Here is a 22457-nt window from a genome sequence, read left to right on the forward strand (position 1 = left end):
ACTTAGATTACGTTAAAAGTAAAATAATCAGGTAGGGTCCCACTCATTCAAGTTGACTAGGCTCCTCCAGTCTTGTTTTTTTTTTTAATAAACTGAGAACTCGGAAAATTCTGGGATAGCAAATCTTTCACGCTGCATCTTCTTCTTCCATTTTGGTTTTAATGGCTTATAAAATATAGCAAAAGAACAATACAAAAATTTGAAATTATTATTGTTAGTTGTCGCCTGAGGTTTCACAGGCGCCGTTTCAACAGCCTTCAGCTCCGTCGCTGCGCTTCGTTTTCAACCTATTCCGGCGATATGTCTACCGAAACTCCCATGAAAATCCCCCGTGCAGGGCTCATTTTCACCGTCGTCACTCTCGCCTTTCTTCTTCTTTACGTCGGCACCAATTCCTTCCGTTCGTCGTCCGGATCATTTTCTTCCTCCTCTTTCACTAGCATTTTCCCTTCTTACTTTAATTACTCAACTCCTCCGGTTAGTTCTCTCTCCTTTTACCCCCAATTATCTTTTTTAATAAAAAATTAGAATTAATGAAAATTAAATTCAGATTAACTGTATAATTTCCTGATCAATTCGATTTGAAAAGCAGTCATTCTGTCCATCCTGTTAAAAGAAGAGTACATATTCTGAATTATTTAGCATGTTGGTGTAAATTATGAATCAATTTGAATTAATCGGAATAACAATGGATAGTGCCTATCCGTTTGTTTGTAGGAATCTGATTTGCTTTTTACAAATTCGCATAATATTCGCATTATTCGTATGTTCTGTTCTTAGTGCTTAGCTGCAAAAACAAGCCAAAAAATATCATTGAATATATACATATATATATATATTTGTTGCAGGATTCGACGCTAGAACTGGAAGAAATTTTGAAAAACGCTTCGACAGTAAATAAGACTGTTATTTTAACGACATTAAATGATGCCTGGGCGAGTCCGGGATCCATTGTTGACCTGTTCCTTAAAAGCTTTAAGCTTGGAGATGGAACATATAAGCTTTTGGACCATTTGGTGATTGTTGCCATGGATCAAAGGGCATACACTCGTTGTCGAATTGTACATAAGCATTGCTATGCTCTTGTCACCAATGGTGTTGATTTTCATCAGGAAGCATACTTCATGACCCCACACTACTTGAAGATGATGTGGAGAAGGATAGATTTCCTCCGAACCGTCCTCGAGTTGGGTTATAGTTTCGTTTTCACGGTATCTGACTCTTCTTTTTCTCGTCGATTCAAACCGAGTTCGTTCGATTTTGTTGTTCTCACAAATGTTTTCTGTCGGTTTACATCTGCAGGATGCTGATATCATGTGGTTCCGGGATCCGTTTCCACGGTTCTTTCCGGATGCCGATTTCCAGATAGCATGTGACAGTTTCTTAGGCAGATCGGATGACATGAATAACAGACCAAACGGGGGATTTAACTATGTAAAATCTAATAACCGGACAATAGCATTCTATAAGTTCTGGTATTCTTCCCGCGAAAAATATCCTGAAAATCACGACCAGGACGTTCTCAATATGATCAAATTCGATCCTTTCATCTCGGATATCGGATTGAAGATTCGGTTCTTGGATACCGCCTACTTCGGCGGTCTCTGTGAACCGAGCAGAGACTTGAATGTTGTATGCACAATGCATGTAAATTGCTGTATCGGCATGGATAGAAAGCTCATCGATCTCAGAATCATGCTTCAAGACTGGCGAGCTTTCATGTCGTTGCCTCCGGATTTGAAGAACCAGTCCATAATCTCATGGAGAGTTCCTCGCAATTGCAGGTAGTAGAAAAATCTACATTTTTCTTTTCATTCGAACTCACACTCATTGTCCTCGAAATGGTTAATTTATCTAGCTTCTTTATCGTCTCACAGTCTCAAATCCGTCCACCATGCCGATTCTCCGGGGAAAGATTGATCGGAATTGCATATATGTGTAGACTGCATACTGTCAAAAGATATTCAAGGCGTAAGCTTTCTGGTTGCTTTGAATTTTCATTATAATTGTCATTCATATACTGATTTCATGATGGTGACCTTAATTGTACACTGTCTACACGATAAATGTTCATCAATACAAGTGTATCTAGTTCTTGAAAGAAGCCTTGATTTGTTTAAACATTGATATATTCTTTTCATTATAATATATGCACATTTCAGTCTGGTTGGGAAACATAAATTTGAAGATTTTGATAACGAAATTGAATTTTAATTATTATATAAAATACACAATAAATTCAACTACCACAGCTGCATTAAGATCGTTGAACGAATTTGACAAAATATAAATAAGAGTCGTCATAAATTTTCTTTGTTAAGGCACGATTGAGTCAATTGGAAAATTTTGTTATTTTAATATAATTTTAAATCGATTAAAATGATTAGACTTAACAACAATTACCATTGTTATTAAAAACAGTAGCTTCACTGATATTAATGAATGTTCTTCTTATAGCTGGTGCTTTAGGAAACTTATCGGATTTAGGAGTGAAGCACTTCCCCTTATTAATCCTGGTCTTTCGAGGACAAGAGACTTTTGGGAGGAACTTAGAGTTCATAAAACTAAGGTTCCATGGCATAGAATAATCTGGTTTCCACTTCATATTCCTAAGCTCAGTATCATTTATTGGATGGCCATTCTTGACAGGCTTCCAACTCGTGATAGACTTTTAAGAATGGGGATTGTTACTGATGAGTTATGTACCTTATGTAATGAGTCTCTTGAAACCAGAAACCATTTGTTTGTTGACTGCTCATTTGCTACTTCACTGTGGAATTCCATCTTGAATCTTTCTTCTTTGAGTAACACGCACAACACTTGGGAAACTCGGTTTCGATGGGCTGAACTGGAATGGAAGGGTAAATCCCTTCTTATCACCATCTTAAAAATTGTTTGGACTGCTTTTATCTAGTCGATTTGGGGAGAAAGGAACAGAAGAATTTTCAAAGGAAAATCAAGATCAACTGATCAAGTGCCAACGACTATCAAAGACTTTGTTCGAATCAAACTTATTGACAGGAATCTTAATAGAATTGATAGAGTTAATATTAATCTTTGTAATTCTTGGGGTATTAACTAACATTTTTTGTTGTAATTAGTGCTTTTACTCCCCATTTGAGTTTTGTTTGTAGTTCTTCTTCTTTGGATAATAAAAATTCTGCTTATCAAAAAAAAAAATACCATTGGGCTCCAAAATTGGGTTGGGTTTTGGGCTCCAAAGTTTAGCCCAACACAAATGACTATTCCGTGTCTTCCTCAACATCAAAAGCTGCTTTTTCTTTCATATTCATATCTCAGGTGTGCGACGAACGACGATCGGGATTAGTCAAGGTGAAATTTTGAAATAATAAAAAAAGTTAAGTTACTTTCTCTTATAATTAAGCTTATTTATTTTTTATGTTAATGTTAATAATATTTATCTTTTATTACTGCCTATAATATTTGTTTGTATCTTATATTATTCGTAACTGTTTATTTGGTATTCTTAACTATTTCATATATTATTCTATTTCTATTATTTAGTGGTTGGTTTGTACTCTTTTATATTTATATATCCATGCATAAAATTGAGGCCAAATTAACCCAATAATCCTATCGGAATAATCATTTAAGCTTATAAGATAACCTATAAATTAATTAGCAATTTACAATATTTTTTTATTTGACAATTCAATTTTATTTTTATTGAAGTAATAAGTATTTTAAGACCCGAAATGTATGTCTCATTAAAAACCTTCCTATATCTAAACGGAGAAAGAAGAGTTCACACATCTGAAAGAAAACTAAAATGCAGACCCCTTACAACGAACCTCAAGACACACTTCTTAAAAAATCTTCCAAACCACATCACACCTAAACTAAAAAAACAAAAAACATTTTAAGCGACTCCAAAACATGACCACATCATAAGGATGATCCCTTATCGCCCTGCTTTGAATCTACGTAGGGTGACGAGTTTCAATAAAAAAATATATTTTTAAAACTCGTCACCTTGTGATGAGTTCGTCCTCAATTTTAGTAAATGTTGTAGATCTCAAAATAAATTTTAAACTATTATACCAGATAAAATAATTTATCAACATAAATTATTGCTCTGATTTTCCCTAACGATGATTAAATATTAGATACTTACATTTAACAGAAAATTATTTTAATTAAATTTAAAAGTTAGCTTATTAACTATACTTTTATATTTTAGGTAAAAGGATAGCTTTTGTCCATGTAGTGGACTCAATTTATCACTTTTGCCCATATCATATTTGTGCATCAATTTAACCTTCGAAGTTGCTCAATTACATTATTGTATATCATACCCCTAATTTAAAATCCTAAATTACAAACCCTAAACCATAACCTATAACCTCTAAGCCCTAAATCCTAAACATTAACTTAGAGTTTATAATTTAGGGTTTTAAGGTAGAGGTATGGTATAGAATGATGCAATTAAACAACTTTGAGGGTTAAATTGATGCGAAAATACGATAAGGGCGAAAATGATAAATTAGGTATACTACAGGGACAAAAGTGACCCTATCATTTCGCTTTTATGGAAATGAAAAATTAAAAAAAAAACATACATTAATTTATTTTCTAATAAATCAATCATATTAACAAAGGGGCATGAATATATCTGGGGTTTAAATTAATTAGAGCCTCAAATCCTAATTAATTGAAATAATTACCATCCTCCCAAAATATTATTAAAGCCACAACAAATCATATGAGTAATTAGTAATAAGTAGTTAATCTGTCATTAATTTAAAGAATGAAAGGTATTGTTCTGGGTATTTTTCCTTTTTGAGTATAATAAATAAATATTATAGCTGTCATGGTATAAAATTAAAATCTGTCATTCAAAGCAAATACAATTTTGAGAACTCGGTTCTATGTTGTGAATTTTTTAGTTAATTTTTTAATTGAAGCAAAAATTCCATAAATTTAATGAAAAAAATCATCCAAAATTTCATTGATAATGGATAATGAATTATTATTTAAAGTTAAAACCATTTTTGACAAAATTTATTTATCTCTAGTGGTTCGTTTAGGTCTTTCCATTTGTTTTTTTTTGTGTGAAAATCTCCTAATTTTTAATAAAATGATAAAAAAATGTCGTTTCTCAATTCTTGATGTGACATCTTTGTCCCTATTTTATCTCACAAATTAAGATTTTTTTCTATTATTGAGTTATTTTATATCTAGCCACATCATAGACTATTAACAATGTTAGTCAATAGACTGATGAGGATAAAACTAGACGATTTCAAGTATTATTTCATTATAAAAAAAGTCATGTACCAAAATGATGAAAGTAAATAGTTTGAGTACCATTTGAATATTTAGCCCTAAAACAACAGCAAAAGTCTCTTCGATTTCAAGAGCTTTAGTTTCACCTGAAAAAGTGGGAAACTATTGCTTGTGATTTTGTGTTAAGCTCTCCTACCTATATTACCCTAAGTTCTAAAAATATCTTACGATACATATTCAAATGAAAAAAAGAGTAATTTACGTACTTAGTACCTAAACTATCAATTTTGACATATTTTAATATTTATTTTTTCAAAAAATTTTAGAACCATATAAAATGTTTAGTTTTCATTTTAGTATCCGCGGTTAAAAACTTAACGCGTTTAGTACTTAAACTATAAGTTTTTGTATGTTATAATACCTAAACTTTCAAAAAAATCCAAAACTTAATGTTAAATTTTGAACTAGATACTAAAATGAAAAGAAAAAACTAAAGTTTTTATCAACAAACCACTAAAATTAAATAAAAATTAAATTTTATGTGTGATTTTAAAAAAATAAAAGTATAAGTACTAAAACATACTAAAACTGATAATTTAGACACTAAACATATAATTTTACTAAAAAATAATCATAATCCAATTCCATCATGATCTTGATGTGGACTTATGATTAGATTTAGAGGTAATTCGATAAATTTAGTCAAAATGATCAATAACGACTCTATTTGTATGATGGATTTTTCCTAGAATATTTAATATATTCGAACCATTGAAAAATAATTTCGATAAGATTAATAAAGTATTTTATACAATATAATTAGATTCTGCTTTTTCTATATAATTTTAACAGTGGGAGAAATGGTGATGGCACCATCCTATGTCGTTTTGCGTCTAATGGATAGGGTCCACCGACCCTCTTTTACCCCTCACCCTTCTTCTTCATCCCTCAAACTTCCATTTAATTTTGATTTTGCAAATTGAGAAAGAAAATAACCAAAGGCAATCAGCTAAAAGTTAAAGAAAAAAGGAAAATCTGGTTCGAGATGATGATGATATATGTGTAAGTATCTCTGCATGACACCAAGTAATAGAAAGCAAAAACAAGATAATCTGGCATTTAAAAGCAGCAAAATGTCCATAGTTTAGATTTTTCTTATTGCTTCTCTCTTCTGATTTTGGTAAGCCTTTGGATTTTTTTTTTTCAGATGAGATTCAAATGTGGGTTTGGTGTTAGATTAATGGGTTTTTCGAGGAGATATGGTATCTGAGAATCGGAATTCGGAGAAGAAGATAAACAGATAGTGAAGAAGGTCAGGTTTTTGTTTAAAAATGGCGGCTGCACCATCTTCATCAGGTCCTTTTTTTGGAGTTAGAGAAGGAAATCAAAACCAGATGAAACAACTCCATTCTTCTTCAACAACAACTACATCAACCGGACTGCCGGTTGATCCGTCGCCTCCGCCGCCGAAGAAAAAGAGAAACCAACCTGGAACCCCAAGCAAGTATCCAGTTTCAGAGAACCCTACGTTCTGATATTTTTTTTATGACAATTTTGTTTTTATGATGACAGATCCAGATGCGGAAGTGGTGGCACTATCACCCAAGACTTTAATGGCAACTAACAGGTTCATCTGTGAGGTGTGCAACAAAGGGTTCCAAAGGGAGCAGAATCTGCAGCTTCATCGGAGAGGACACAATTTGCCATGGAAGCTGAAGCAGAAGACAAATAAAGAAGTGAAGAAGAAGGTCTATCTTTGCCCCGAACCGACGTGCGTCCACCACGATCCGTCGAGGGCACTCGGCGACCTCACCGGCATCAAAAAGCATTACTCGAGAAAACACGGCGAGAAGAAATGGAAGTGCGACAAGTGCTCGAAGCGGTACGCCGTGCAATCCGATTGGAAAGCTCATTCCAAGACGTGTGGCACCAGGGAATACAGATGTGACTGTGGCAGTCTCTTCTCAAGGTATTCCAAATTCAATTTCATCAATCCAATTTAAAGCTTAAACCCATCTTCAATAACGAAAAAGAAAGAAGGAAATTGAAACAGTTCATCTTTTGTTTGTACTTGAAACCACCGCCTTTTTCTTTTTTCTTTTTTTTTCTTCCTATTCACGTGATGCTTTGCCATGTATAGTTTCTCTGTGTTGTTGTTACCACATTTGTTCTCTTGTGGGTTGGCTATACATGTTGAGACCTGTGCTCTTGCACGTATCCACTCTCATGATATCGTTTTAAACCACGTAGTGCTTATCCATACGACGCGATCCTTGCACTGTGTTACAAATGTTTATCGTGGTTCTGGTGTCAATTACGGTGAATATTAAGTCGAAACAGAACCATAAACACAGTTCTCTCTCGTTGCTTTCTTAAGTAGGAAATTTGCAGTCTCAAACATGGGTAAGGGATAGAATTAGTGAAAATCTGATTGTTTTTTTCATATTCTTTTTTGGAAAATGAGATGTTCATGACTGAGAAATTCAGTTGTATTCTCACCAGTTTTTGCATTGATTGATCACTTTTCACTTGCTTGAATACATTCTCTCGTTGCATTTATTGAACACCCAGTTCTTAAAATGGTAGTTTATGTTCTAAATTAGTTTAATCATTTTCGAAGTTCTTAGTGAAAAAATCTCTATCTTTATTCAAAATGATTGGGGAAAACATTCAAAAACCCTATAATTTGATGTTCGAAAGTGATCTGCTCAACATTCTTTGTTTTTGCAGACGTGACAGCTTTACAACTCACAGGGCATTCTGTGATGCATTAGCTCAAGAAACTGCAAGGCACCCGACGCCTTTAAACTCCATCGGCAGCCATTTATATGGAAGCAGTAGTAATTACATGAGCTTAGGTTTATCTCAAGCGGGAACCCAAATTTCATCGATTCAAGACCACAATAATAATCAAACCGGCGAGATTATAAAACTAGGCCGTGGTTCGAGGAATTCCCAGTTTGATCATCTTCTTCCGCCGTCGATGGGTTCTTCTTCCTCGTCGTTTCGACCTCAACAACAACAACAATCGATGGTTGCTTCACCCGGTTTCGTCATGCAAGAATCGAACCAGATTTTCCACCATGATTTAATGCAGTTTCAGGAGAACAATAGCGACAACACCAGCGCCGCTCCGTCGGCAGCCGGTCTCTTCAATCTTAGCTTTCTTTCGAACAGCGGCAAAAACGGCGGTGCTGATTATAATTTAACGTCTTCGGGTTTGTTGATGGCGGATAACTTCAACAACGACAATGGCGGAAACGGTGGCGGGACAAACGAACCTTCGAATCTCTTCTCGAACAGCTTAATGAGTGATCAAATCACTTCGAACATCCCTTCTTCGTTTAGTTCATCGATTCAAAACAATAACATGGTGGTGCCGCAAATGTCAGCCACCGCATTGCTACAAAAAGCTGCTCAAATGGGCTCGAGTTCAAGCAGCAGCAGCAACAACAACAAAGACAATTCTCTTTTAAGCTTCGGAACATCATCTTCAACCGGAACCAAAACCTCAAACTTCGGCAGCATTTTCGGGGGAACCTCCGCCGGCAACAATCTACAGGAACTAATGAACTCCATAGCCAGTGGTAATTCCCCCATTTTCGGAAGCTCCGGTGGAGTCAACACATTTAACACTTATGCAAACAGAACTAGCATGGAACGTGAAAAGCCACCGCCGCACCAGCAAAGTTTGCATGTTAGCGGCGGTGGGTCAGACAGATTGACTCGGGACTTCCTCGGAGTCGGGCATATTGTTCGAACCATGACCGGAGGAGCCACACAACAACAACAACAACAACAAGGATCGGATTGAGCAGCTTGAGTTCAGATAGAAACACGAATATTACGGCGCCGACAAGCCACCGTTCTTTAATAGGACGTGGGAATTTCCAGTGATGAAAGAAATCCAAAAACGCAAAAAAGGAGAAAGTATACGAAGAAAGTACACAGGTACGTAATCTAATCTAAAAATATGGTTTTTAAAAAGTTTTACTTTTTAATCTCATCAGTAAATATGCTTTTAATTTAACTTTAAAAAAAATATCTTTCTCGTGCTCCTTTGAATTCTCCGACACATTGTCCTGCAGAGGTCAGTCGTGAGTTGTATAGTACATATGTGTTTTGTTTCTTTTCTTGTCTGTTTCTTTTTATTTCTCTTTATTTGTCTTTTTATTTCGATTTTTGTAAAGAAAAATTTCATGAGCTGACAATGTCACGAGTATTGCCCTCAAGAATCTACATCCCCTAAGCAAAATATCTATCTTTTCTTATTTCGCCATGCATCACTTATCATTCCCTCCTTGTCTTATTAATATCTTTTTATTTCGCTCGAACTTTTATTTTCTCTCATCCAACGATTCTAAAAGTTTTACATTAGGTGTAATTGAATCTATCCCTTTATTTATAATTTATTTTAGGTAATAATATACACAACTTTATTGCAGTGACGGATGCATATGGAATTCGGGATAGACATGTGTTCACGTTGAAATTTGAATTTCTTTCGATTAGTTATATATTTTATTGATTGTGTTCGTCCATAAATTTTATTTGCATATACCAAAATTTTGTGTGTTAATTACTGTCTTGCAACAACTACTTAAACCAATATCACATAGAGAACATTTCCTCTTACGATCGAGGTCACTCAATAGATTCTCAATCTATTAGATAAACTTAGTGATATCTTGTTATCGTGATATTAATTATCATCTTCGCATTTTCATGCTAGATAATTGCTCGATGGCAAAGCCTTTCAAGTAAACGACTTAGGAAAAATCGGAGGCCGAACGAAATCAGGAATCAGGTTTCCGATCATCGATCGAAAAAAATGCAGCTAATGAACCCCTAAACCCAAGCTGGATGTTATATGAGACATTTCCTTGTATCTCTTCAACTGTTAATGTAAGTTTCCAATCAGTCCCTTGCTACAATCTTTTTCCCCCCTACTTTAGATTGTGACCTTAGCCCCCAAAGAACATTCTCTTTTTACATTTTCAACTACTTTTTATTACATTAGTTGTATGGTTAGGCAGCCGCCATTGAAGAATAAGGATCGAATGCCGTTTCTTTTCTGCGTCAGGGGGCATCCTAACTAACATATAAAAGAATATTAATTAACATATATAATGGTATTTCGTGACAACATATAAAATAATATTTTGAAATAATAACATAAACTCTTGTAGAAAATTAAGTTTATTTTGTGGTTTGGTGGTATTTGATTCCGATATAATTCTCACACACGTGACTGAGAAGGCACAGGCAAAATATGCAACAAGTGTATGGTATAAAGTTTTCCTATTAAATAACATGTGACCTCTATAACTGTATAAGGTGACCAAATCCTTAATGCATGGGATTCTTTATATTTTAAAGGGTCCTACCTTGTACAATTTCAAGGGCACCATGCATGTCCTCTTGTAGTTGTAAATATTCCATAGGGGAATAAAAATATTAGTGACATGTCACAAAAAATAAATTCAAAATTGTTATGGATAAATTCTATATTATATGTGAATATATTGTGTTTATAACCTTATCTGATTTCACAAGTAAAATTGAGATATTTGGTTGATTGGTCAAATTATTCATCTTTATTATAACTCTGCTTCTTTACTCTAGAGTTTCCTCTTCCCCTCCCCTTTAAGTAGAATTAGAATTATATTTAGAATTTATAAAAAAAAAATATAGATTGAAGTTATTTTATAAATAATTTTTTGGGGTAAAATTATTAAATTTAGTTTAAAAGTATAAGAATTTTAAACTCAGTTTTTTAATATTGCATTAACTATAGTTTAAATATATATAATGTGTCTAATTATATATAAATTATTAAATTTTGTTTTAATGGTATAGGTGCTCTCATACTCTCTAATTAGTCCAAGTTTAAATCTTATTTTATTTTTTTGGCATTAACTATAATAAAAAGATATATACAAAATATTGTAATTTATATAACAAATATATGATTTGACCTAGTGGTTAGGTCGTGCATAATTCCCTCGAAAAACCCAAGTCTAATTCTCATAAACATCTTTATTCTTTAATTTATTTTCAACTAATCCGATGACATATATCATTAAATTAAAATCAAGACTAGATTAAGAAAATATATAAATAAAATGATCAAATATATAACTATACTACTTTTATTAATTGTCACGTCAATTCTGTTAAATGTTAAGAACAAATGACTCGTTAAATATTACGATAAGTGACTCGATGAATCGTGTTATTTTAAATAATAAAATGATCTAAGTCTATAGAAGTGAAGTGAGAGAACAATAATCAAATATTTTGTAAAATGAGTATTGTGAGTCACGGACTAATTGATTCCGTAAAGTGAAAATGGAGACACCAATTGCGACAAAAATGCCACATTATCCTACACTTTCCCAATAATTCCTATGGTGAACAATTCCTGATGCTTTCACTGCTGCTGTCTGAACCCAACCCTATTATTATATAGGATAAATTACCTATTTAACACTTAACCTATCAGTTTTTGTCTGTTTTAATATATAATTTTTTAATTTTTTAAAATCATACATGAAGTTTAATTTTGTTTCATTTTAATACCGACCGTTAAAAACTTTCATTTTTGTTTCATTTTAGTACTCCGTTAAAAATTTATCGTTAACTTTTAAAAAAATTGAAAATTTATGTACTAAAACAGACCAAAACTTATAGCTCAAGTACTAACGCGTTAATTTGTTAACAACAAGAAACTAATATAAAATAAAAATTAAGCGATAAGTAATATATTTTAAAAATTAAACGTTAAGTAATATATTTTAAAAATAAAACTTTAAATATTAATATAGACTAAAACTGATAAATTAAGATGACGTTTGGTTGATATTGTATGATAATCATAATTCATAAGTTTATGTACATGTGTGCGTAATCTTTGATTTTTATGTAACTTTTTTGACTGATTCAATGTGGCATGGTCAAATATAATCAACTCATCAAGTCAGCATAATGCATTTTTATTTTAGTAGAATTAAACTAGCAAAAGGGAGAAAATAGGGGAGAAAATGTCTAAAGAATGTCAACATTAGACCTGAAGTTCAGCAAATAATTATTTTTTAGTCTTAATTAATTAATTTCAAATGTACTGGGGTCAGGTATTAGGTGGCCAAATAAATTCTCTGACATTATATTATATGAATATATTAAGATAATAATCACCTGCATCGAATAATTGATGGAGTTTATTAATATAAATTTTTAAAAAATAGTTAAAAGAAAAGAAAATAATTATTCACTTGTCCACTCTGCTGGAATGTAGTAAGCATGTTGAGATTCTTGATGTCCTCGCTGATATGTTGACCTATTCTTAACTTTTTTTTAACGATTTTATAATTTTTACTTAAAATTAAATTTAAGATAATAAAAAATATAGGTTAAGAATATTTTATTATTTTAGATTTGTTACTACATTCAAATGTCATTATTTTGTCATTTTTTTTTCATTAGAAAAACATATAATGCTGTTAAAAAAAATAAATGAACCAAAATTAAATGTATATACTTTGAGGAAAATTTTACGTATCTCAATGAGTATCGATGAGTATTACTAACAATAATCAACATTAATTTAATTTATAAAACTTTAAAATTATAAAGTACTCAATGTGTAATTATAAATTAATTAAAACTCTAAACATAAATTATTTAAAACAAAATATTAATTGCATTGTTTTTATAATCTTATTTTAAATAATAATTATATCAAATATTAACCCCTAAATTTAAAAACCATATTTTTTTTCTTTTTTTGAAGTGGCAGAAGCGACAGCAGCAACGACGACAATAGTGACAATGATGATAGCAGCAACGACAGCAACAACAACAGTGATGGTGGCGGGGGTGATAACAACAACGACAACAGTGACAATGACGATAACGGCAATGAAAACAATGACAACAACATTGATGGCGATGACGATGATGGTGATAACAACAACAACGGTGGTGGCTTCAAAACAAAAAAAATATTATTTTTTAATTTAGGGTTAATATTTTATCTAATTATTATTTAAAATAAGATTATAAAAATAATGTAATTAATATTTTATTTTGAATAATATAAGTTTAAATTTATATTTTAAAATTTTATAAATTAAATTAATGGTACTCATCGCCAATAGTATTAACCAGTACTCGTCGAACGCAATAGAATCATCCTTAATTTTGTTAAAATTGATTATATCAAGCTTTTGAATTACATAAGACAACTTCCAGAAAAGTAATAATATTATCGTTGATTTACCATGTTAAATTCCATTGAATAATTTTCTTTTAAAATAAATATTAAAAATGATAATATTTTATCATAATTTATTTTCCGCAAAACAAGAATAGTTGTAATGAAAGTCATTCTAAATTTCAGGGACAAAAATGAAAAGAGCTCGAAATTTTCAAGTAATCAAATGATTACGTACTACCTTCAAAATGATAGCATTGGAATGGGAGAAATTTACAGTTTCCAATTACGTAAAGTAAAGAAGATAGTTTTGACGTCCGGGTTAAAAAGTTGTCCGAAATTCTTACCATATTTGTTTCATGGCAAAAATCAGCCAAATTAACCCTTTAAACACTTTTAGTTTTAGAAATGGAAACCCTAATTCATGAAGTTCAATCCAGAGAAGAAATAGACCATAAGCTTATCGTTTTTCCCGCTACTTATTACCCCTACAAAAGCTTTACTTGCCCTCGTAGACAAGCTTTGCACCACCAAATTGCTGAGCCGATGATGACTTCATGTCTGGGTTCAAAGAGCCGATATTGATCCCATGTTGACCGGCGGCGCCGCTGATGTTTCTCACGATTTCTCCTACACCCAGAAAATCCAATGTTAATTTGTCAGTGCCGCCGATGCTTGCCGCGAACTTATTAGCTTCATTAACGTTGGAGAAGTTGGTGTTGTTGACATGACGATCGACTTGCATCCCGCTTCCGGTGAATTCTCCGACGAAGCTGCTTTGATCTTGTCCATGACCGGCACCGAAAATGGAGGAGTTTCCCTTGGCAAGAGAGTTCAGTAGTCCTTGAAGATTGTTGTTGTCGTTATCCATCTGTGATCTCACCGTTTCTCCTCCTTCACCGCCGCCGAAGTTAGCGGCGAAAACTTGTCTATCGGATTTCACCCCGCTCGACGAAGAACTCCCTATTCCCCTTAGCAATGAGGAAGTGTTGTTGCTTGTAGTCGAACCCATTTGAGCAGCTTTTTGAAGCAATGCGGTTGCCGACATGTTTGGAGAAATGTTCTCATGTTGCATTGAACTAGTGCTGTAAAGAGACGACAGCCCGGAACCAACCTGACCACCCATGTTAAACTGGTTACCGCTTAAAAACCCGGAATTCGATAAGTTGGCGGCCGACGCGCTGCCGTTTTCACCCGAGCCATCATTGTTGGGGAAGAAGCCTAAATTGAAAAGATTGGCCCCCGGATTGTTAGTATTGCCTTGAAGGTCCGGAAGTTGCATTAGACCATGAAATGGTTTGTTCATGTAAGGTCCATTCCCATGGTGAGATTGATGATCTTGATGAAAACCTTGGTTCGCTGCATCTGCCATGAAGAACGCCGATACGGGCATGTTTTGCAACGAAGAAGGATTCGACGGGGAGCCGATGAAGTGCTCGAAATTGGAGGCTCCGCCGCCTCCCAACCGCAAAATATTACTCGATGTTTGATGCTGAGCTTGCACATGATGGGATAATCCTAAGCTCATTTGATGATGGTTACTTCCAAAGAGATGATGAGTTCCCGTTGTGGCTAAGTTATTGGTGGTTCCTTGAGCCAGCGCATCGCAAAAGGCCCGATGAGTGATGAAACTATCACGTCTGCAACATACAAAAAATGAAAATTGTTAATAGAATTCCATTAATGAAAACCCACACCCAAAGGAGTTGAAAATAAAAAACTTTCCATTGTTTGATCATTTTTACCATTTTGAGAAGGTGTTCAATAAATGAAGTATTGGAATCATTTCCCTTTTGATGAAAATACCCAGAGAAGCAGTAAATGAAAAAAACACACAGAAAAGGAAAACCCTGAAAAAGTTTTCCATTATTTCATAGAAAGAATATTTTTCCATAACTATGAAAGCCATTAACAAATGACAAAAACAGTTTCAGGCTTAGACCAATGAGTTTTCAGCAAACACAAGTGCCCCACACAGGCAAGAACCCTAACGTTTAAAACTGTGGCAGTAAAATAAAAAATCTCACCACATGAGAACAAATCCAGTAACAATATACTTGGTGACAGCGTATGAATTAGCAACACGTGAATATGTGAAAGATGTAAGGCGATGTTACCAAGGGAGAAAGAAGGGAAAATTTTTACTAATTGTTTGTTTGGTTGCCTAGAAAGAATCCTCATCAGTCATGGCAGTTTCGCAGATTATTGTTCACGTGCAAAACCAGTTTTTTTTTTTAAAGTGGAGAAGAAGAAGATGATGAAGATGGAGGAGGAGAAGAAGAGAGAGGTATTTAATGTAAAATAGATAAAGTAATCCAAAAAGGTGAAACAAAAGAACAGGCTTTATCACTGCCAAACTCCCAGTCCCAAAATCTTTACCAATCACCTTTTTTTTAACATGGTTTGTCAACTTTGATAACCTAAATGATTATGTAAATGATTGAAGATTTTACCTTGAGAAAAGGGTGCCACAGTCGCATCTATATTCCCTAGTCCCGCAAGTCTTCGAATGAGCTTTCCAGTCAGATTGCACGGCGTACCGCTTCGAGCACTTGTCGCACTTCCATTTCTTCTCGCCGTGCTTTCTCGAGTAATGCTTCTTTATGCCGGTGAGGTCGCCGAGTGCCCTCGCCGGCTCGTGGTGGACGCAAGTGGGTTCGGGGCAAAGATAGACCTTCTTCTTCACTTCTTTATTCGTCTTCTGCTTCAGCTTCCATGGCAGATTGTGTCCTCTCCTATGGAGCTGCAGATTTTGCTCCCTTTGGAACCCTTTGTTGCACACTTCACAAATGAATCTGTTTGTTGCCATCAAAGACTTGGGAGACAGTGCTATCACTTCCACATCTGGATCTGTAAAACCCAAGAACAAAAATCGGGTGAAGAAGACAATAAATTAAGGATAAACCCTGGATTATTAGGGTTCGTTGAATTATCTTCAGTTTTATTAATCAGAAAAAAGAAAAACAGAAACAGATGTATATATTGTTAAGAGACACTTGCTTGGTGTTCCGGGTTGATTTCTCTTCTTCTTCAACTGAGGTGGAGCTGCCGATGATGAAGCGGCGGCCATTTTCAATAGGCAAAAACCAACAACTTCAAAACCAGCAAACCTAGAACCCAGAAAAAATCATCGAAATCGACTAATAATTAAAGAGAAAATTAAAGAGTTGTTGTTGCCATAGGAGGGGGAGGATGTTTTGTGCATCCCCTCTGGTTTTCTTTCTAAAAATCTTTGAAGAAATTAATAAAATAAGAAACAAGAGGACAAAAACCAGAGAGAAAGGAAAAGAAATGAACAAGTAGAGATGAAAATGGCCACAAAATACCAACAAGGAAGTATATAAGGAGACAGCAACAATCCGGAGCTCAAGAGAAAGAAAACAATCAGAATTATAGACTCTCCTGATGAATTCTTCCTCAATCTCTTGTTTTTTCTTTATTATAAAATATATATGACTTGCACTTGCAAACTTTACTCTCATTTCATGTCTATTTATGTATATGTTACATACATAAAAGAAATAGATACATGTTGATCTCATATAAAAATTATTTTTTTTAATTTTAAATTATTTGAGCCACGAGTTGATTTTTAAGTTTAGATTATATTAATTCTAAAAATTCAAAAAAATCGAATTTTAAAACAACATAATTTTGATTTTTAATTATAAACAGTTTAATTATTTTGTCATTTTAGTCTTTAATTTACTTATTTCTTCAATTATTTCTTTATTTTAAATTTATTCGTGACCAGATTTTTTAATCAGGTACTCCTATATCATATCAGGATACCTATGTTTAAACTAAACAATGAGTAATTTTTAATGAAATCCAAACATAATCCGACATGAACTTATCTCTGTTAAAAGAAGATTGTCGAATCGAGTCGAATCAAATCTCTAAGAAAATTATGCAAAGACAAAAGAAATATTTTTAATTCAAATTTTATTTAAAAACTTTATTTTATTTAACCCCATTTCTATAAAAAAAAAATAGTGTTTCAACCAAAATCATATTAAAACATGAAAAGTAAAATAACATATTAAGCATATATATATATATATGTATATATTTAAATTAAATTTAAATTTGATTCGACTCGATCTTAAATATATATTTAAAGTATAAAAAAGTTATTAATATTAAAATTAATTATGATTAATTACTCCTCTGAGTCTGCACGAACAGATTGCTTCCCCTCATTAAAATTAATTATTGATCTTCTATTAAATAAAGAGTTAGGGGTTGTTTGTTTACTTCAGAATGATTAAGCGCTGAATGATTTAAATATTGAATGATTCAGAGGCTCTGTATGAATTAGCTCTGAATGTGACATGTTGTATGATAATGGCTCTGAATCATTCAGAATGTACTTCTGTGCTAAATCATTCAACACTGTTTTGTTGAATCAATCAGCACTGAATCATTCAGAGGTGCAAAACAAACGCGATGAATGCTGAACGGTTCAGTATTCAACGCGTAATGATTCCATTAAGAGTCAAACAAACAACCCCTTATTATATTTTAAAGGTTTATTAAATGATACAGAATGGCCAAATTGCCACTAGAATAATTTGCATTAATTGAATAGAAAAATTTCATTGCTGCGTAGACTCAGAGTTATTACCATTAAAAAGTTATTAACACTAAAAACCTCTATTATTCTATATTAAAATTAATTATTAATTATTTAATATCTATTAAAAATTAAATGTTAATTATTTTTTTCCTAGTAAAGGTATTACAAAATTCATTGTTTTCCGAACTATTGTTTCCCATCCACCCGTTTGCAAGAAAACATACAAAATGGTTACAAAATTTTATACACTGATTTTTAGTGTTGGTTTTATATGTAAGATCATTATGATTAATTGTTTATTGTTATGATGAATAAGTTCAATTGTAAAATTGTAAATAGATCACGTAAATAAACGAGTATGAATAAATTTTTTATGTTTATTTAATAAATGAATAACACAATCATATGTGATTTCGGTTCATTTATGTTTACGAATAAATTTGTTCGAAAGCTCATTTATAAGCTTGTTTACAATATTCTCCCTCTCCTTTTATTTTTTCACATTTTAAATATTGGTGAAGGTATGAATTAAATTGAACACAAAGTGAACTTTAGAGTTCAACTGTGAAGCCTAATGAGCTTAAGGACTAGTGACTCATTTTACTTTGATTTAAATAAAAGAATAGAAAGAGGGTGTTGGTTGTGGAGGAGACTAGAATCATATAAACGAGCATGTCGACGAATTCTAAACGAGCATGATAGTGAACATATAACAAACATATTAACTAGAGGTAAACGAACATGTTCGTGAACCTTAAATGAATCGAACACGAATTCAATATTAAAAATTTAAACAAACACGAATGAAATAGTAACATTTTCAAAAATAAGCAAATGAACATGAACACAATCTTATTTGTTCAAACCCGATTCATTTTCAACAATTGAACTAATTCATACAAACTTTGAATATCGAGTTAACCCTAAACTTCCCAAGGACAGTAATGGTAACCTAAAAGGTGTAATTAATTGTATGCATCTCGTAAGTAAACATTTATTGTTAATTTTCCAAATTTATAGATAAGGCTGAATGAGTAGACATTTTCTTCACCAAAAAAACATAAAAAAAAAAAATCCATAGTCCTTTAGGAAGGAATCTATCCATATACATGTGAATGATAGTGAATATGTAGCCTACTCTTCAAAAGCTTAAACACAAAATCCAAAGAAAATATTCTTTATCTAGGAAAATGACATGAATCCACTCTTTCTCAACCATCTTGTAGTTTTCTAAATATATTATTATTATTATTTTCATATTTTAAGGGAAATAATTTTACAATTTTTTGGGGGATTGATATGAAATTTACTCCCCATGCAACATACATTCCAACTTGCATATTTTAATATAATAATTTTATTCTATTAATAAAATATTTTAATATTAAACAATGATATGATTGTACTTAAAGTTACTATAAACCTTTAATAATATTAAATTATCATGCCAAACAAGGTTCTTTCTTACATCAAAGTTTTGGACTATAAAGCACCAAAAGGTCAAATATAATGGGGTCTTGAAATCTTCTTCCAAGGATTACACTTCACTCTAATTATTTGTCCTTTTATTTAAAATTTGATTATCATATCAGAAATATTACACTCTCAAAAGAGACCCAAATTTTATTGACAACCCAAGACTAACAAAAAAAGTTAATTATTGTTCAATCTATGGCCTAAATTGATATATGAAAAATAGAATTATGAGTAACACATTATTTTTAATAAAAATAATATATTAAATTATAAACTTAAAATAAAAATATATTAATTATGATTCAAATATACTCTTTATATTTATATAAATAATTTGAGCTAATAAGTGATTTTAGTGATAAATAATATTATTATTTTACTTAAAAATTTCAAATTTCAATGATTATATTTATAAAATGTGAATATTCAGTGACAGATCCATAAGTGTTTGTTAGGATGGATATACATAAGTTAACAACATAAAATTTTTAAATGGAATGGGTACAAATAAAATTTTAGGGGGGCATTGTTCGTAAAATAAGTAATTAATCTAGAAAAAAACTCAAATTTCAGAGTGGACACCATCAGTAAAATAAGTAACTAATAAAAGAAAATTCAGATTTTAGGATGGACACGTAGCCAACTTCACCAAATTATGGCTCCCCATTGTATATATTATTAATAAATAACAATTCTAAATCTTATAATCCAAAAAAGACTTTAGGAGTAATTTATACTCGTAGAAATACTAATAATGGAGTATCGTAGGGTGAAAAAAATCAGTGAGTCACAATTATATGTTAAAATAAAGAGTCTTGGCGGTTTGTAGGACCCAATGCCCTACGGTGGGAGTGACAATGAAAGTGAGGAGACCCCCAGATGTCAAAAGAAAATGACATAACTTTTCATCTTCAAGGAAGGCAAGGCGAAGGGAAGTGGGACAGTAGGATCCTAAATCCTAATCCTACCGTGAAGAATCCTTGCCGGCATACCCTTGTAAGGGCCATCATAAAGGACAAACCCTTCTTTCCCCCCTTTGCCCTTTGTTCATTTCTTTCCATATTCCTTCTCCTATGTTATATCACCTCCTTTCCCCCACTCCGATATTAGATATATCATCGTGCCAAATATATATATACATATATATTATAAAGTAGTTAAATTCTGACGTGATTTTATAATAAAAAAAAGGGACATATCCGTTTACACCTCACCATAAAACTAAGGGGTGTTTGGATTAAGGAATGTGTGATTTCTATGGGAATGTGAGATTCTCATGGGAATGTGTGATTCCCATGTTTGGTTGGCCGGGAATCTCATTCTCGATAATGTTTTATTATCAATAGTAAATTTTTTGAGGTATATTACCAAGAATATCATTACCTCCATTTCCTTAGGTATTGTTGGATTACCGGCCTTTTATACTAAAATGCCCTTAATTTTTTTTTCTTTCAAAAATATCATTCTTCTGTCATGGGAATGTGTGATTCCCATGGGAATGTGTGATTCTCATGTTTGGTTGGCCGGGAATCTCATTCTCGGTAATGTTTTATTATCAATAGTAAATTTTTTGAGGTATATTACCAAGAATATCATTACCTCCATTTCCTTAGGTATTGTTGGATTACCGACCTTTTATACTAAAATGCCCTTAATTTTTTTTTCTTTCAAAAATATCATTTTCTGTCATTGGATAATAAAAATTCTACGAAGATTAAACTACAAATTTATCCTTAAACTATTTTAGATTTACAAAAAAAGTCTATAATTAAAATTTTATATGAAATCCAGGGGTTAAAATAAAATTTTACCCTTTCATTAAACCTTTTTATATTTTAAATTTTGTAAAATATATATATATAAATTTTATGAATTTAATTTTTTTAAATAAAATATATAAATATTTTCCAACTTGTTAAAAAACAAATATATAATAAGGACAATTTGGCCAAATATGCATTCCAATAATCTTTTATTCATTTAATCAAACACGGCAATCTTATATTCATGCTAAACCAACCAAACACAAAATATTTATTCCTTTAACCAAATACGGTAATCGTAGATTCCTGTTAAACTAACCAAACACAAAATACAACATTCCCAGTAATCCTATTCTCTGGTAATCTTACATTCCCACTGGTAATCTTACATTCCGTGAACCAAACGCACCCTAAGAGTTTTATAAGAATTTATCGAACGAGAGAAATTGAAAATTTAGATTAATAATAATAAATGAATTTATTGAAAAAACAAAGAGTTAATCTAGTTTCGATTTTAACCAAACTTTTTGACTAAGATTTTGCACCCATCGCATAAGTAAACTGGGGATTTACTGCTTCAGAGGAAAACCCTAAATCCTTCCATCAACACCATCAAAGTAGGTTTAAGCCAAACAGTTTGGTAAAAAAATTAAATTTCTTCTTCAGTATTTATTGTTTCCCCCCCCCCTAAGAACTACAAGTTTCATCCATCTAAAACAAAAGAAAGAGGGTTTCTATAACAAGTGTTCCTTCTTCATTTACAATTTCATGTATTACCATACATTTACTAATAAAAATATGAAAGGAATTATGCACAACTAATATAAATTTATTCCAAATGTAAATATTTTCAACTTTTCACATATAAATATTAAGGTTCGGATTAAAGAAAACGATGGATAAATAAACATGTTAAAATTCGAATCATCAACTTGATAATATTATTTCTAGGGTGGGTTACGTGTTTGGTACTTAAACTATTAATTTTGGTAGGTTTTAGTATCAAAATTTTTATTTTTTTTAAAATCATATTTAACGTTTAGTTTTTGTTTCATTTTAGTACATCAATTAAAAATTAACATTAAGTTTTGAAAAAATTGAAAGTTTAGACACGAAAATGGACAAAAACTGATAGTTTAGGTATTAAATGCATTAAATTGTTAACGACAGTCGGTAG

General features: G+C 32.2%; 3 protein-coding genes across 5 annotated transcripts; 2 read left to right on the top strand and 1 right to left on the bottom strand.

Moving 5' to 3' along the window:
* Positions 1-124: 124 nt before the first annotated feature.
* LOC120216068 (uncharacterized protein At4g15970-like) lies at positions 125-2071 on the top strand. Of its 2 annotated transcripts, none has more exons than XM_039213587.1 (4): positions 125-480; positions 846-1211; positions 1303-1784; positions 1878-2071. In XM_039213587.1, exons 1-4 carry the CDS (start codon positions 301-303, stop codon positions 1918-1920), a joined length of 1071 nt encoding a protein of 356 aa, XP_039069518.1. In that variant the 5' UTR covers positions 125-300; the 3' UTR covers positions 1921-2071. The 2 variants fall into 2 exon arrangements, with proteins under 2 accessions (XP_039069518.1, XP_039069519.1); XM_039213588.1 differs by having other exon boundaries at positions 125-477; positions 849-1211.
* A 4199-nt stretch (positions 2072-6270) lies between these two features.
* On the top strand, positions 6271-10241 carry LOC120216063 (protein indeterminate-domain 5, chloroplastic-like). Its single transcript, XM_039213580.1, has 5 exons — positions 6271-6309; positions 6455-6747; positions 6820-7216; positions 7978-9198; positions 9980-10241. Exons 2-4 carry the CDS (start codon positions 6579-6581, stop codon positions 9059-9061), a joined length of 1650 nt encoding a protein of 549 aa, XP_039069511.1. The 5' UTR covers positions 6271-6309; positions 6455-6578; the 3' UTR covers positions 9062-9198; positions 9980-10241.
* Positions 10242-13799: 3558 nt separating this feature from the next.
* On the bottom strand, positions 13800-16905 carry LOC120216064 (protein indeterminate-domain 4, chloroplastic-like). 2 transcript variants are annotated; one of them, XM_039213582.1, is made up of 4 exons: positions 16793-16905; positions 16463-16572; positions 15916-16312; positions 13800-15102 (listed from the first exon to the last, which is right to left on the bottom strand). In XM_039213582.1, exons 2-4 carry the CDS (start codon positions 16530-16532, stop codon positions 13962-13964), a joined length of 1608 nt encoding a protein of 535 aa, XP_039069513.1. In that variant the 5' UTR covers positions 16533-16572; positions 16793-16905; the 3' UTR covers positions 13800-13961. The 2 variants fall into 2 exon arrangements, with proteins under 2 accessions (XP_039069513.1, XP_039069512.1); XM_039213581.1 differs by having other exon boundaries at positions 16789-16893.
* Between the last annotated feature and the right edge of the window lie 5552 nt (positions 16906-22457).

This window comes from Hibiscus syriacus, unplaced genomic scaffold (genome assembly GCF_006381635.1).
Source record: "Hibiscus syriacus cultivar Baekdansim isolate YM2019G1 unplaced genomic scaffold, ASM638163v2 tig00110156_pilon, whole genome shotgun sequence".
Lineage (NCBI taxonomy): Eukaryota > Viridiplantae > Streptophyta > Magnoliopsida > Malvales > Malvaceae > Hibiscus > Hibiscus syriacus.